The 13,682-nt window shown below is 45.6% G+C and overlaps 1 protein-coding gene across 7 annotated transcripts in view; it reads right to left on the reverse strand.

Annotated features, from left to right (window-relative positions):
• Nucleotides 1–5,394, reverse strand: part of KDM4A (lysine demethylase 4A) — a 48,842-nt gene extending 43,448 nt beyond the window's left edge. For 4 of the 7 annotated variants that reach the window (XR_013350467.1, XM_077845345.1, XM_077845351.1 and 1 more), the window contains exons 1-3: nucleotides 5,274–5,394; nucleotides 2,573–2,749; nucleotides 1,725–1,900 (exon numbers count right to left, since the gene is read on the reverse strand). Coding sequence is in view for 6 of the 7 variants with exons in the window: in XM_077845345.1 (XP_077701471.1) it covers nucleotides 1,725–1,900; nucleotides 2,573–2,710 (314 nt within the window). In the remaining variant the exon portion in view is untranslated. Of the gene's footprint in view, nucleotides 1–1,724; nucleotides 1,901–2,572; nucleotides 2,750–4,763; nucleotides 4,920–4,975; nucleotides 5,119–5,273 lie in introns of those variants that run through there. The other 3 variants (XM_077845349.1, XM_077845348.1, XM_077845347.1) reach the window with 3 other exon arrangements.
• Between the last annotated feature and the right edge of the window lie 8,288 nt (nucleotides 5,395–13,682).

The following is a 13,682-nucleotide window of genomic DNA, read 5'->3' on the forward strand; positions in this document are numbered from 1 at the left end:
GGCTAATTGAAAAGAAGAGGTATCTTTAAAGAAAAGGCCTACCATACGTTGAGAAGAGAAACCAGACACAGGAGAGCGAGGCCTCTGGCTGAGCCCCATGTGAGCTGGAAGGCAGGCAAGCCTCCCACCGCATAGCTAGAAACCAGACATAAAGGATGGCACAGGCTTTCATCTGCAGAGCATGTCACACTTCTTGGACACGCTCTTACATAAATTTGCTCTTTAGACAGCAGGTTGGTCAGCAATGCAGATGTTTTAAGAATTAAGCTGTCAATAAAACTGGAAAACAACATTCTGAACTGTGATAAGTCAAAGGAAAAGATGGCAAAACACAGAAATAGAACAAGATCTGATGTGAGAGAGCAATGATAAAGCACATGAAGTGGTGGTGCCCCCAGAAGCGTGAAAACTGGTGAGCTAAACATCCAGCTCTGGGATCATTCACAGCAAACCCACAATCTAACACATCTGACTGGCTGAAATCAAGACGTATGTAGATCAAAAGGGCGCAGGGAAAAAAGCAAGAGAAAATAAAGGAATCCCTCGTGGACACTAAAAAGTCAAGGAGTAACACGGGAAGGGAGAAAGTCCAAGAAAAGATTAAGTAGGAGCAGTCACAGCTCAATGAAAGAAACCACAAAATCACACTCTGTAAATCTGAGGTCAAATGAAAGCTAAATATGAAAAAGAACAGACAAGAAACCATGGAAAATAGCAGACCTACAGACCTACACAAAGACGTGTCTAACAGAGATAAGGATGTATGGATGAAGAGGAACGGAAGCAAAGGAAACAGCAACCAGGGGATCCCTGGATCCTGGTGGCTCAGTAGTTTAGTGCCTGCCTTTGGCCCAGGTCATGATCCTGGGGTCCCGGGATCGAGTCCCACATCAGGTTCCCTGCATGGAGCCTGCTTCTCCCCTCTGCCTGTGTCTCTGCCTCTCCTTCTGTGTGTCTCTCGGGAATAAATAAATAAACCCTTTAAAAAAAAAAAAAAGAAAAAGAAAACAGAAAAAAAAAAGAAAGAAAAAGAAAACAGCAACCAGCTTGGCAGTTTGATCACACTTTTTTTTTTTCTTTTTTAAGATTTTACTTATTTATTTGAGAGACAGAGCAGTGAGAGAGAGAGAGTACATGAGTGGGGTGAGGGGCAGAGGGAGAAGCAAACTCACCACTGAGCAGGGAGCCCAATGTGGGGCTTGATCCCAGGACTCTGGGATCATGATCCAAGTCTAAGGCAAACGCTTCACTGACTAAGCCACCCAGGTGCCCAGTCATATTTTAAGTCAAAATAGAAGGGGACAGTGCTAGTAGTGAGTAGTTTGAGCATGAAAAGACAGGAGGACCCAGAAGGAAGAGAAAAACCACTAAGGCAACCTTTCGATAAGTTGGTGTTATCAACACAGCTGGCCAAAACTCTTTTTGAACCAACTCCTAACTTTCTCCTTTACAACTCTACAATTTACCAGGGTCAGAGAATGATTCTGCCTCTGATGGAAGAACAATGGGATTACTTTAGGGAAGACTTATGGATGCGTTTAGACTGTGACACAGTACTGGGAGTAGTAAGGATGCTTCCATAAAAAGAGCAGAAAGGGAGACAGAGCTAGGGCTGAGGAAAGCATCCTTCAGTGGCTCGGCAGCGACCTTAGGAGACAGCTATAAAGATCAGACGTTAGCTCCTAGGTGCTACTACAGGCGGGAAGGGACGGGTTTTCACTCACTTATCACTATTGGCTATCTTGCGGAACTCTCGAACAGTCATGGCTTTCTTCTGGATGTTGTACTGAGTGAAGAGGCCAGACTGCCCTGTCACTAGCTGCTGGATGGGGGCAGGAATGACCAGATCATCAATATCATCATAGGACGCTCGAGGTTTCCACTCCTTTGGAGGAACGACCTGTAGGGAACACAAGAAACAAAGAGATCAGAAACCTAGCAGGCCAGGTCCCAGCCCAGGTTGGGGATAGGCCGCTATTCAACCGAAAGGTCAATTTTACTATAAAGTGACTCTGATTTAACCAAGTATACCCAAACATAGCAAGTCACGCTGTTGTGCTAACCCTGATCCAATTCAGCCACCAATTGGCTGCCTCATTACAATGATCAAAATAAGTAATACTCATTCTAAGCTCAGTATCTTATCTGGACATCAAGACAAGAGCTGAGGGTTGATTCTCATAATCTAACAGAAGGTGCACATAAAGAACCAACTTGCTAACAGAGTGCTAGATGAGACTGAAATGGGAACAAGGTGGATGGTATAAGCCTCAGTGACAGGTACAAACACTAAAGCACACATCTCTGCCATGAGAATGGAAGCAGCACAGCAGCTGGCCCTGGGACACTGGCTCTTTACTTTGCTTAGGCTCTTTATTTCTCTTTAAAGACTCCAAGCAGCTCCCACCCTACCTAAAAGATGCTTGCTTCAGATGTTAACGAAAGGAATTAACTTACAAATAGGACAGTATACACTCAACACCCAGCCTGGCTTTTTGTGAAACTCAGTTCTTTCATCCACCTTTTAGGAAAAATTCCTGCTGACCTAAGGAACAACCCCACCCACCCTCACCTTGGCCAGCCCAGCCCGATGAGCTCCTTGGGATTCAATGTAGGCCATGTATCGACTGAAGTTCCGGAACTCCTCCATGGTTGGGTAAAACGTCATTATCCGAGCACTGGGATTCAGAGTTTCAGATTCAGAAGCCATCTTCCTTCTTTTTTGAGGTCACTTTGGTCAGACAGGAATCTGAAGAAATACATGAAGAGCATAAACTGTAGGGACGCCTGGGTGGTTCAGTGGTTGAGTGTCTGCTTTCAGCTCAGAGTGTGATCCTGGATTCCCAGGGCTGAGTCCTGTATTGGGCTCCTTGCATGGAGCCTGCTTCTCCCTCTCCCTCTCTCGGTGTCTCTTGTGAATAAATAAATAATTTTTTTTTTTTTAAGAGCATAAACTGTAATTTGAATTAAATGCTGGGTATATCAGGGCAGATGGGTAATTGAGTGATGGATATTAAGGAGGCAGGGCACTTGTTGTAATGAGCACAGGGTGTTATAAACAAGTGATGAAATCACTAAATTCACACCTGAAACTAATATTTCACTGTATTAACTGAATGGAATTTTTAAAAACTTGATAAAAAAAAAACGCTTGGAATGTCAATGCTGAAACAACAAAGGATGTAGAAATCCTGAAGTTTTAAGACCTCACACCTTGAATCTGCCTCTAGATAGGTTACTTAAGTAAACAAAAACAGAGTGAGAATCCAATGTATCAAAATTGTAAGTATTCAAATCTCATTTAAATGGAGACACTGTTTCAGCTAAAATCTGTTACTAGATTGTTGTACTTAACAATACTAAAGCTGCCCTGCCCTCTTTTATCTTTTCCAATTGCTCCCTTATCCACCTTTGATAACTGCTTCAGGATGTATTAAACAATGTATTAGATTAAAAAAAAAAAACAAACTATGGGCTCCCTTTCAGGGCACAACCTAAAACAAGATTCTAGATTACTAAGGCAAGTTAACTTGGCCATAAGATTATAAAGTTTTAAGAGTTAAAAAAGCACTCTGATATTTGTATTTAAAACCCCTAAAATGAGATTGTTCTCTAAACCAAAACATCATTTCAGCAATACATAAGGTCAAGCTGGAGACTAGTTCAACTACACAGTACCCAGAATTCAAAGGACAAAATTTAAATGGGCAATAAACTGGCAATACAGGGTACACTTCAAACTGACCGGAAAAGGTGAAACACTGTGCTCCTAGATGAGGCCTTCGAACTAAGTGGGTGCATCCCCATTGCCTGATTAACACGATAGATGATTTCAAATGAGTAAGAACCAGGCACAAGATCTAAAAGAAGCCACTTGAGGAGCAAACATTTCCCTCGACTCCTCCAGTCTGGGCCCCAAAGCCATGGCAGTTCAGCTCCCAGGGTTCCCTTGAGAGCTGGAGAGCTCAGAAGGAAACTACAGCACCTCCAACCTGCCAGCAACCTACTAACACACTGGGAAGCCAGGATGACACAAAACTGTCTAAGCCCCATTACCCACATCTCTCAAGCTTCCATTTCACCAAAAAATAAAGTGTTCTTGGCCAGGAGCTTTTCAGGCGCCTCCCCAAAACTTTACAGAACAGCTAGACTGTTAACCCCATTTTACATAGCAGGACTTTCCCCCCACAGTCCCCACAGTCCTGCAACTCATCCCCACTGCTTCTTCCATTACTCTGTGCTGCCTACTGTATAATTTCCACCTAGAAGCAGCCCTTTGCAAGGGGAGATCCAAGTGTGGAGGAACCTCAAGTTCGATCAATTTTAAAGGCTGTCTTTTTCAGAATTACAAAATCTTGCTTCAGCCTAATTTGATGAAAACATCCTAATCGTGTGAACACAGTGCTAGGCCTGGAACGGGGCTTCATCTGCCTCTGGACTTAGTCATCTTTGTAGCCTGGAACCTAGAACAATGCACGGCTCGGCGCAGACACTCCGTAACTGTTGAATAACTGATCCCCTCGCCCCCACTTCGCTCGCTCATTGCCTTTCTCCGACCCTAGGATTCCCTTCCCCCCACCTCTCCCCTGGGGGAAGCTCCGGTGCCCCGACTCTTTCATGTCCCCCATTCAGCAACAAAGCCTGGTGTGGTTCAAGAGCACCGGCTCCGGAACCCAAACAACTCTGGATTCAGATCCGGTCTCTGCCATTCGTTGGCTGTGTGACCTTGGCTGTGTGAGCTGCCCGAGTCTCAGTTTCCCCACCTGTAAAATGGGGATCCCGACCTCCTCGCCCAGCAGGGCTGCTCCGATGAACTCAGATGATGCAAGCGAAACGCTGAGCACTAGGCCCGGCACTTAGGAACTCAATAAAGGTCGCCGCTGCTAACACCCGCCTCTAACTGCCGCCCCGCCCCTCGAAGCTGACCCCACGGAACCCCCCCAGGGCAGCCCCCCGCTCCCGGGGGCCCCCCCACCTCACCGCGTCGAGGGCCAGCCCCTCCCGGCCCCGCCGCCTAGGCGAGTGAGGCCCGGCCGCAGGAAGAAGAAAATAAGGCCCAGGACACCCGCCTCCCTTCCCGACGCGCATTGGCCACAGGAGATTAGAAAGGACCAATCTCGGGATGCATTTCGGAGCCGCGGTCCGCATTGGGCAAGGAGCACGCCTATCACTCGGCGCTGACGGCAAGCCCCCCGCCCCTCCCCCACCGGAGCTCACGGTCACAGGGACCGCTGCAACGCACGCAGAGCACTCGGAAGCCGTACGGTCCTTACCCGCCAGCCCTCCGCCCCTGCAGGGCCCGGGCCTGGCTCCCGAGGTCGCCGGCGGCCGCGCGCTCCGCTCCTCCAGCCGGCGGAGGACGGAGCTCCGCCTCCCCCGGAAAGTCGGCCCCTGCGCAGCCGCGCGGCCCTGACCAATGGGAGCCCGCTGGCGCTCGGCAAGCAGCCAATGGGAGCGCGCCTATGATCTGCTCCGCCAATGAGCGCCGGGTCGGGCTGTTGCCAGGAGGAAAAGCCGCGCCGCCCGGCTCTGCGGCCACTGAGCATCTTGGCTGAGCCGCGGGGCGGGCCAATCACAGGCGACCATCCCCCCTCCCCACCCCCCATCCCCCCCACCCCCGCTCCCCGGGGTGGAAAGAGGCGAGTGCCTGGAAGTGGGACGCTCGGCGAGGGTCGGGGCCGCGGGATGCGCGTGGGATGTGACTAGCGAAGAGTCTAGGGGCCTCCCCAAGGTGGGGCCTCCCCAAGGTGGCAGTGCGCTGGGAGCCCTTGGGGGCCGCTTCCGAGATCTGATAGGGTGACCAACTTGGCCCTTTTTGCCCGAGACTGCCTTGGCTTTTCTTTCTTTTTCTTTTTCTTTTTTTTTTAAGATTTATTTATTCATGAGAGACACAGAGAGAGAGGCAGAGGCACATGCAGAGGGAGAAGCAGGCTCCATGCAGGGAGCCCGACGTGGGACTCGATCCCGGGACCCCAGGATCACGCGCCCTGGGCCAGAGGCAGGTGCTCAAACACTGAACCACCCGGGGATCCCTGCCTTGGCTTTCAAAACTGGAAGGCCCGTGTCATGGGAAACCTCCCACTCGCCGGCAGAACCAGACATTTCCTGAAGGGGAGACAGCTCTGAAGGGGGAATGTCCTTAGGGTCATTAAGAGAAGAGTTGTTCAATGAGCGGGGATTTGGGGGTCATTAGGAGCAGCTCTTGGGGCGTGGGAGAAGGTCCTGGGAGTCATTACACGTACTTCTGGAAAGTTGAGGGAGTGTCTAGAAGTCATTAGGAACTTCCTAAGGGGCACTGAGGCGCCCTAAGGAGCCCCCAGATTATCGCGGATGGTGGGCCAGGAAGCCTACCGAACGCTCTGATAGGCCCAATAGAAAAGTAGAATAATCACAACCAGAATTATAAAAAAGTGGCCACAATTACCCATAGGTGAGCTATGATGCAGTGTCCTGTAAAGAGCTATGGAGTCAGATCTGCGTTCAAAATCCACCCCTCCTCTGAGCCTGGGTTTTCCCATCAGTAAAATGGAAAAGATAATACCTGCCTTGCGGGACTGTTGCAAAAAGGAAGGGTAATAAATGTTGGCCAAAAGGATGGTATTACCTAGAGTGGCGGAGGTAGAACAATCATGAGGCTGGGCACGTGCACCCAAAAAAACCCAAACCAAACCAAAAAAAAACAACAAAGCAGAGTTATATTGGGGGAAATTTTTTAAAAAGGAATGATCATTGATAGTTGTGTGGGCAATCAATAGTCTTTCACAACAAAGTTGTTCTCTCCAGACCTAGTAAGGAATTAGCTACTAGATTATACTGGGTAGCTCACAAAATTGTTAAGAGCCTGAAGAATCTAACCTGGAAGGTTCTTAATGAGGAAAACAACCCCAAATCATGCCAAAGAATTCATCGGCAGGTCTCCTTGCTGCTGCCACGAAATAAGATGCTGCAGAGGGCCTTCCCAGCTCCCCTGACCTGGGCATGGATACAGTTGCTAGTGCTGCTGTCACTGCCAACTACTTTGTGAATGTGATCTTGCTACATTTCCCAATGTTGCCAAAGAGGAGTTTCCAAGAGTCACTGCTACTTTGTATCACCAGCTTCTTGTTGGTGTGTGCATATGGTAGTTGAAGCCTGGCTCTCTGGAAGTCCTCCCATTTCCCTGACCAGTTTATCTCAGTCAACTTTTTAAGCTCATCTTTACTGTCCCACCTCTTAATGTTGATATTTACAGCAAAACTAATCATGGCAAAAGAAGCCAAAAGTGGGGTTACCTTTGAGTGGGGGACAGGGAATGATGGGGGAGTAGCATAAAGAATGCTTCCAAAAGGAAAGAAAGTTTCTGGGGCGTTAAGGTGTTAGTAATATCAGGGGAATTTTTTGGGTTTGAGGTGGGGGGTTTTAAATTTGGGGGGGGAGGGGGCAGCCCAGGTGGCTCAGCTGTTTAGCGCCACCTTCAGCCCAGGGCCTGATCCTAGAGACTCAGGATGGAGTCCCGTGTCAGGCTCCCTGTATGGAGACTGCTTCTCCCTCTGCCTGTGTCTCTGCCTCTTTCTCTCTCTCTCTGTGTCTCTCATGAATAAATAAATAAAATATTTTTTTAAAAAGTAAAATAAAAAAAAAAGTAAAATAAAAATAAAAAATAATTTTTTTGGTTTTGGTTTTGTTTTAGTAGCATTCTAAAGCAGTTTCTTGATCTGGATGGTGGTTATTACACTGGTATGTTCATATTTTAAATTTTCTTTGAGCTGTACACTTATAAGTTGTCCATAACATTTAATGTACACGATACCTTAATTTCTTTGATACCTTAATTTTTTAAAAGATTTATTTATTTCCATGAATGGGTGACGGGCACTGAGGGGGGCACTTGATGGGATGAGCACTGGGTATTATTCTGTATGTTGGCAAATTGAACACCAATAAAAAATAAATTTATTATTATATAAATAAATAAATAAATAAATAAATAAATAAATAAATAAAAAATATTTCCTTCCAAGAAGAAAAAAAAAAAGATTTATTTATTTCCTGTAAGGGAGAGGGGTAGTTGGAGAGGGAGTGAGAGTCCCAGGCAAACTCCTCACTGAGCGCAGAGCCCCAACTCTGGCTTGATTCCACGACCCCAAGATCACGACCTGTGCTGAAACCAAGATTCAGACACATAACCGACTGAGCCACCCAGATGCCCCATGACACCTTTTTTTTTTTTTTTTTCTTTTTAATTCATGATAGACACACAGAGAGAGAGAGAGGTAGAGAGACAGGCAGAGGGAGAAGCAGGCTCCATGCTGGGAGCCCGAGGCGGGACTGGATCCCAGGACTCCAGGATCATGCCCTGGGCCAAAGGCAGGCGCTAAACCTCTGAGCCACCCAGGGATCCCCTACCTTAATGTTTTTAATTACAAACTTAATCTTTAATTTAAAAAAAACTATAGAACTGAAAATATGTTTCTGTGCTTGTGGCTCTATGTCTCTTGCCCTCTTCTCTCATTCTACAAGCTCTCCTTAGATGTTTCTGATTTCACAAGTCACTAGCAGTATGACCTGGGGCCAGTTACTTAATTTCTCTAATCCTCAATGATAACTAAAATTGGAACAGTACTTCTCTTTCTTGGTTGTGAGAGCGGAACAAGATAATGCAGGTAAAGTACTTAGAAGTCAAACTGGCACATATTGAGTGCTCCGTAAATGTTAGCTGTGGAATGGATGGTGGTGGTGGTGGTGGTGGTAATACAAAGCACTTAACCTAAAGCCTGAAACAAGAGTTCAAAACACTTAAACTCTCAGGCTTCACTCACGTGCACACTGATGAAACCCATTCCATACTCCAGCACGATCTTCTCCCCTGTGCTCAGATCCAAGCATCCTCCTACCTCTGGATCCCTCCTGCTGGATTCCTACAGGTACCTAAAACCCACATGCTCAATTAAGAACTAATGTATTTGCCCCACAAATGAGCTCCACCTCTTAGGTTTTCTATCTCAGTTAGTGGGGCAGTCAATCACCCATTCGCCTGAACCAGGAACTGGTGTGTAAACAGTGACTCCTTGATGCAGTGTATTGCCTCACCCTGCACAGAGTTCCACAAACAAGTGTTCTGCAAGTGCCTGGATTTGTTACGTGTCCATCTTCCTCCACTAGGCAAAATCTCTCAAGAGCATCACTTCAGTCTTATTGATATTATCATTTAGGAATGTGTTCCATCACCAAAAATAGAAAACCCTAGCAACAGTGGCTTAGATAAATACAGAGGGTTTTTTTCCCCCCTCACGTGTAATAAGAAGGCTGAAGGGAGGTTTTGTTTTGTTTTGTTTTGTTTTGTTTATAAATGAAGGGAGGTTTTATTGGCATTCGCCCAATGCTCAGAAAAGTCACCAAAGAGGCTGCTTCCACCTTTCTCTATACTTCACAACCTGGCTTTGACCCTCAGAGGTGTGCACCTCATGGTTGGAAGGCGACTGCTGAAGCTCCAGATATCCCATCTCCTTCATGGGGATAAGGAGGAAACAGTACCAGCAGCCGGGTGTCCCGGAGCACCTGACTCCTAATCGAGGGTCATGAGTTTGAGCCCCACAATGGGTGTAAATATTACTTTAAAAATTTTGGGGGGAGGGCAGATAGGGTGGCTCAGCGGTTTAGCACCTGCCTTCAGGCCCAGGGCGTGATCCTGGAGACCCAGGATGGAGTCCCACGTCGGGCTCCTTGCATGGAGCCTGCTTCTCCCTCTGCCTGTGTCTCTGCTTGTCTGTCTCTCTCATGAATAAATAAAATCTTTAAAATATATATATATATATTTTAAAGATTTTTAAAAATTTATTTATTCATGAGAGACACAGGCAGAAGAAGAAGCAGGCTCCATGCAGGAAGCCTGATGTGGGACTTGATCCTGGAATTCTGGGATCACACCCTGAGCCGAAGGCAGATGCCCAACCGCTGAGCCACCCAGGCATCGGCAGTAAATAAAAAAAATCTTGAAAACAAAAAACAAAAAACAGAACCACATAAATAGAACCGTATAATATATGCTCTTTGTATCTGGCTTTTTTTCCCTAAAATTTTATTTAAATTTAATTAGTTAACATGTAATGTATTATTAGTTTCAGAGGTAGAGGTCAGTGATTCATCAGTCTTTTTTTTTTTTTTTAATTTTCATTTATTTATTTATCATAGTCACAGAGAGAGAGAGAGAGGGAGAAGCAGGCTCCATGCACCGGGAGCCCGATATGGGATTCAATCCGGGGTCTCCAGGATCGCGCCCTGGGCCAAAGGCAGGTGCTAAACCGCTGCACCACCCAGGGATCCCCAATTCATCAGTCTTATACAACACCCAGTACTCGTTACCTCACATGCCTCCTTAATGCCCATCATCACCCAGTTGCCCCATCTCCCTACCCCCTTCCCTCCAGTGACCCTCAGTTTATGACTGAGTCTCATGGTTTGTCTCCCTCTCTGATTTCATCTTATTTTATTTTTTCCTCTCTTCCCCTATGATCCTCTGTTTTGTTTCTTAAATTCCACAAACGAGTGAGGTCATATGATAATCATCTTTCTCTGATTGATTTATTTCACTTCACCTAATACCTTCTAGTTTCATCTATGTTACTGTAAATGGCAAGATTTCATTCTTTTTTTTTTTTTTTTTTTGACGGCTGAGTAGTAGTAGTCCATTACATAAATGTGCCACATCTTTATCCATTCATCTGTCAGCAGACATCTGGGCTCTTTCCATAGTTTGGCTATTGTGAACATTGCTGCTCTAAACATTTGGGGTGCAGGTGCTCCTTCAGATCACTGCATTTGTATCTTTAAGGTAAATACCTGGTAGTGCAATTGCTGTATCACAGGGTATCTCTATTATCAACTTTTTTTTTTTTTAAGATTTTATTTATTCATTTGATACAGAGAGAGAGAGAGAGAGAGAGAGAGAGAGAGGCAGAGACACACACAGGCAGAGGGAGAAGCAGGCTCCACACAGGAAGCCCAATGCAGGACTCGATCCCGGGTCTCCAGGATCACACCCTGGGCTGAAGCTGGCGCTAAACCGCTGAGCCATCCGGGCTGCCCTATTATCAACTTTTTGAGGAACCTCCACACTGTTTTCCAGAGTAGCTGCACCTTCTTGCATTCCCACCACAGTGTACCAGGGTTCCCTTCTCTGTGTCCTTGCCAACATCTGTCATTTCCTGACTCGTTATTTTTTTGGCTTTTTTTTTTTAAGATTTTATTTTTATTTATTTTTATTTTTTTAAAGATTTTTTTATTTATTATTTATTCATGAGAGACAGAGAGAGAGAGGGAGAGAGAGAGAGAGAGGCAGAGACACGGGCAGAAGGAGAAGCAGGCTCCATGCAGGGAGCCCGACGTGGGAATCGATCCCAGGACTCCAGGATTGCGCCCTGGGCCAAAGGCAGGTGCCAAATCGCTGAGCCACCCAGGGATCCCCTTAAGATTTTATTTTTAAGTAATCTCTACACCCAACCTGTGGCTTGAACTCACAACCCCGTGATCAAGAGACCTGCGTTCTACCTACTAAGCCAGCCCAATGCCCTCTTGTTGTACTATTATTAGCTAGGATGCCATGGGAAGTTACTCAGCCGAAACAGGAGGGGAAGGGACAGAAGCAGGGAAGGAATGTGTTTTGTTTTGCAGAACCAACAGTTCCAGCCAAGGAGACACCCAATTAGTTTTTTCACTTGATAACCTCTTGCTAGGTATGTCTCTCCCAATAGCCCCTTACATGAGCAAGTTCTGAGATGGGTTGGAGCTTCAGACACACACAGAAGCCCCCTCCCCGACCCCCACAGTTGTCCTGAGGTTCCCTTTAGCTCATTGTAATACTACGATCTTCTCCCTTGTGTGTTTTATTTGTTTTCCTCCATTTTTTGGACATAAAATGTATGCACCAGTGTGTTGACATATTAGGAATGCACAATTGAATGGAAAATGCTTACGCAAGTTCCCTGACCCTGTCCCCTATTATTATTTTTTTTTAATTTACTTATTTATTCATGAGAGAGACAGAGACACAGGCAGAGGGAGAAGCAGGCTCCATGCACCAGGAGCCCGACGTGGGATTCGATCCCCGGTCTCCAGGATCGCGCCCTGGGCCAAAGGCAGGCGCCAAACCGCTGCGCCACCCAGGGATCCCCCCTGTCCCCTATTAAACTGAATAAAAATGTCCTCTGCTAATCCCATGGGGAGACAGTGCTTTAAGCACCATCTCTCCGTCTCCTTACTTGTAACAAGTAAAAGTTATTTGCCTTCCACATTTTCTTGGGTTGTGTTTAATTTGATGCACTCCAAGGAGCAAACTCTCCGAGTTAGGTTACAGTATTGATTAACTGTAATTTGGGCTGTTTCCACTTTTTGGCTATTATAAATAGAACTTCTATAAACATTTATGTGCAAATCTTTGTGTTGAACATGTGTTTTCCTTTCTCTTGGGTAGATAATTAAGGGTGGGATTTCTGTGTTGCAAAGTAAATTTATATTTATCTTTTAAAAAACTACCAAATTGTTTTCCAAAATGGTTGTACCATTTTACATTTCCATTAACAATAGACGAGGATCCCCATTTCTCCATATCCTTGTCAACATTTGTTATTATCTGTCTTTCTGATTATAGCCATTCTAATGAGTGTAAAATGGTGTCCTCATTAGGGATTTGATTTGCATTTCTCTAATGATTAACGACTTTGAACATCTTTTCATATGCTTATTAGCCATTCATATCTTCTCTGGTGAAATATCCATTTAAATCATTGGTCCAGGGCAGTCCAGGTGGCTCAGCGGTTTAGTGCTGCCTTTGGTCCAGGGTGTGAGCCTGAAAACCCAGGATCGAGTCCCACATCAGACTCCCTGCATGGAGCCTGTTTCTCCCTCAGCCTTTGTCTCTGCCCCCAGCACCCTCTGTGCCTCTCGTGAATAAATAAATAAAATCTTTAAAAAAATAAAAAAAATAAATCTTTGGTCCATTTTTTCCCCCTTCTGCCCATTTTTTAATTGAATTTTCTTAACATTGAGTTGTAAGAGTTCTTTATATATTCTGGATACAAGTCCTTTATCAGATATAGGCTTTGTAAATATTTTCCCATATTCTGTGACTTGTCTTTTCATTTTAATAGTGTCTTTTGAAGCACAAATGTGGTTTATTTTTATTTTTTTAAAGATTTTATTTTTTTTTTTTAATTTTTTTTTTTAAAGATTTTATTTATTCATCCATGAGAATGCACAGAGGGGAGAGAGAGAGAGAGGCAGAGAGAGAAGCAGGCTCCATGCACCGGGAGCCCGACGTGGGATTCGATCCCGGGTCTCCAGGATCGTGCCCTGGGCCAAAGGCAGGCGCCAAACCGCTGCGCCACCCAGGGATCCCAGATTTTATTTATTTATTCATGAGAGACACACACAAAGAGAGAGAGAGGCAGAGATACGGGCAGAGGGAGAAGCAGACTCCATGCAGGGAACCTGATGTGGGACTTGATCCTGGGTCTCCAGGATCACGCTCTGAGCCAAAGGCAGGCACTTGACTGCTGAGCCACCCAGGCATCCCAGCACAAATGTTTTTAATTTTGACAAAGTCTAATTTACTGAAAAAAGAATATATGAATTGTGCTTTTAGTGCATTGACATTAACAGTCATATAGTTCTGCTCTGCCTATAAAATATATCCCAAATCCAGCTCA

The sequence above is a fragment of the Canis aureus genome, chromosome 13 (assembly GCF_053574225.1).
Source record: "Canis aureus isolate CA01 chromosome 13, VMU_Caureus_v.1.0, whole genome shotgun sequence".
Taxonomy (NCBI): domain Eukaryota; kingdom Metazoa; phylum Chordata; class Mammalia; order Carnivora; family Canidae; genus Canis; species Canis aureus.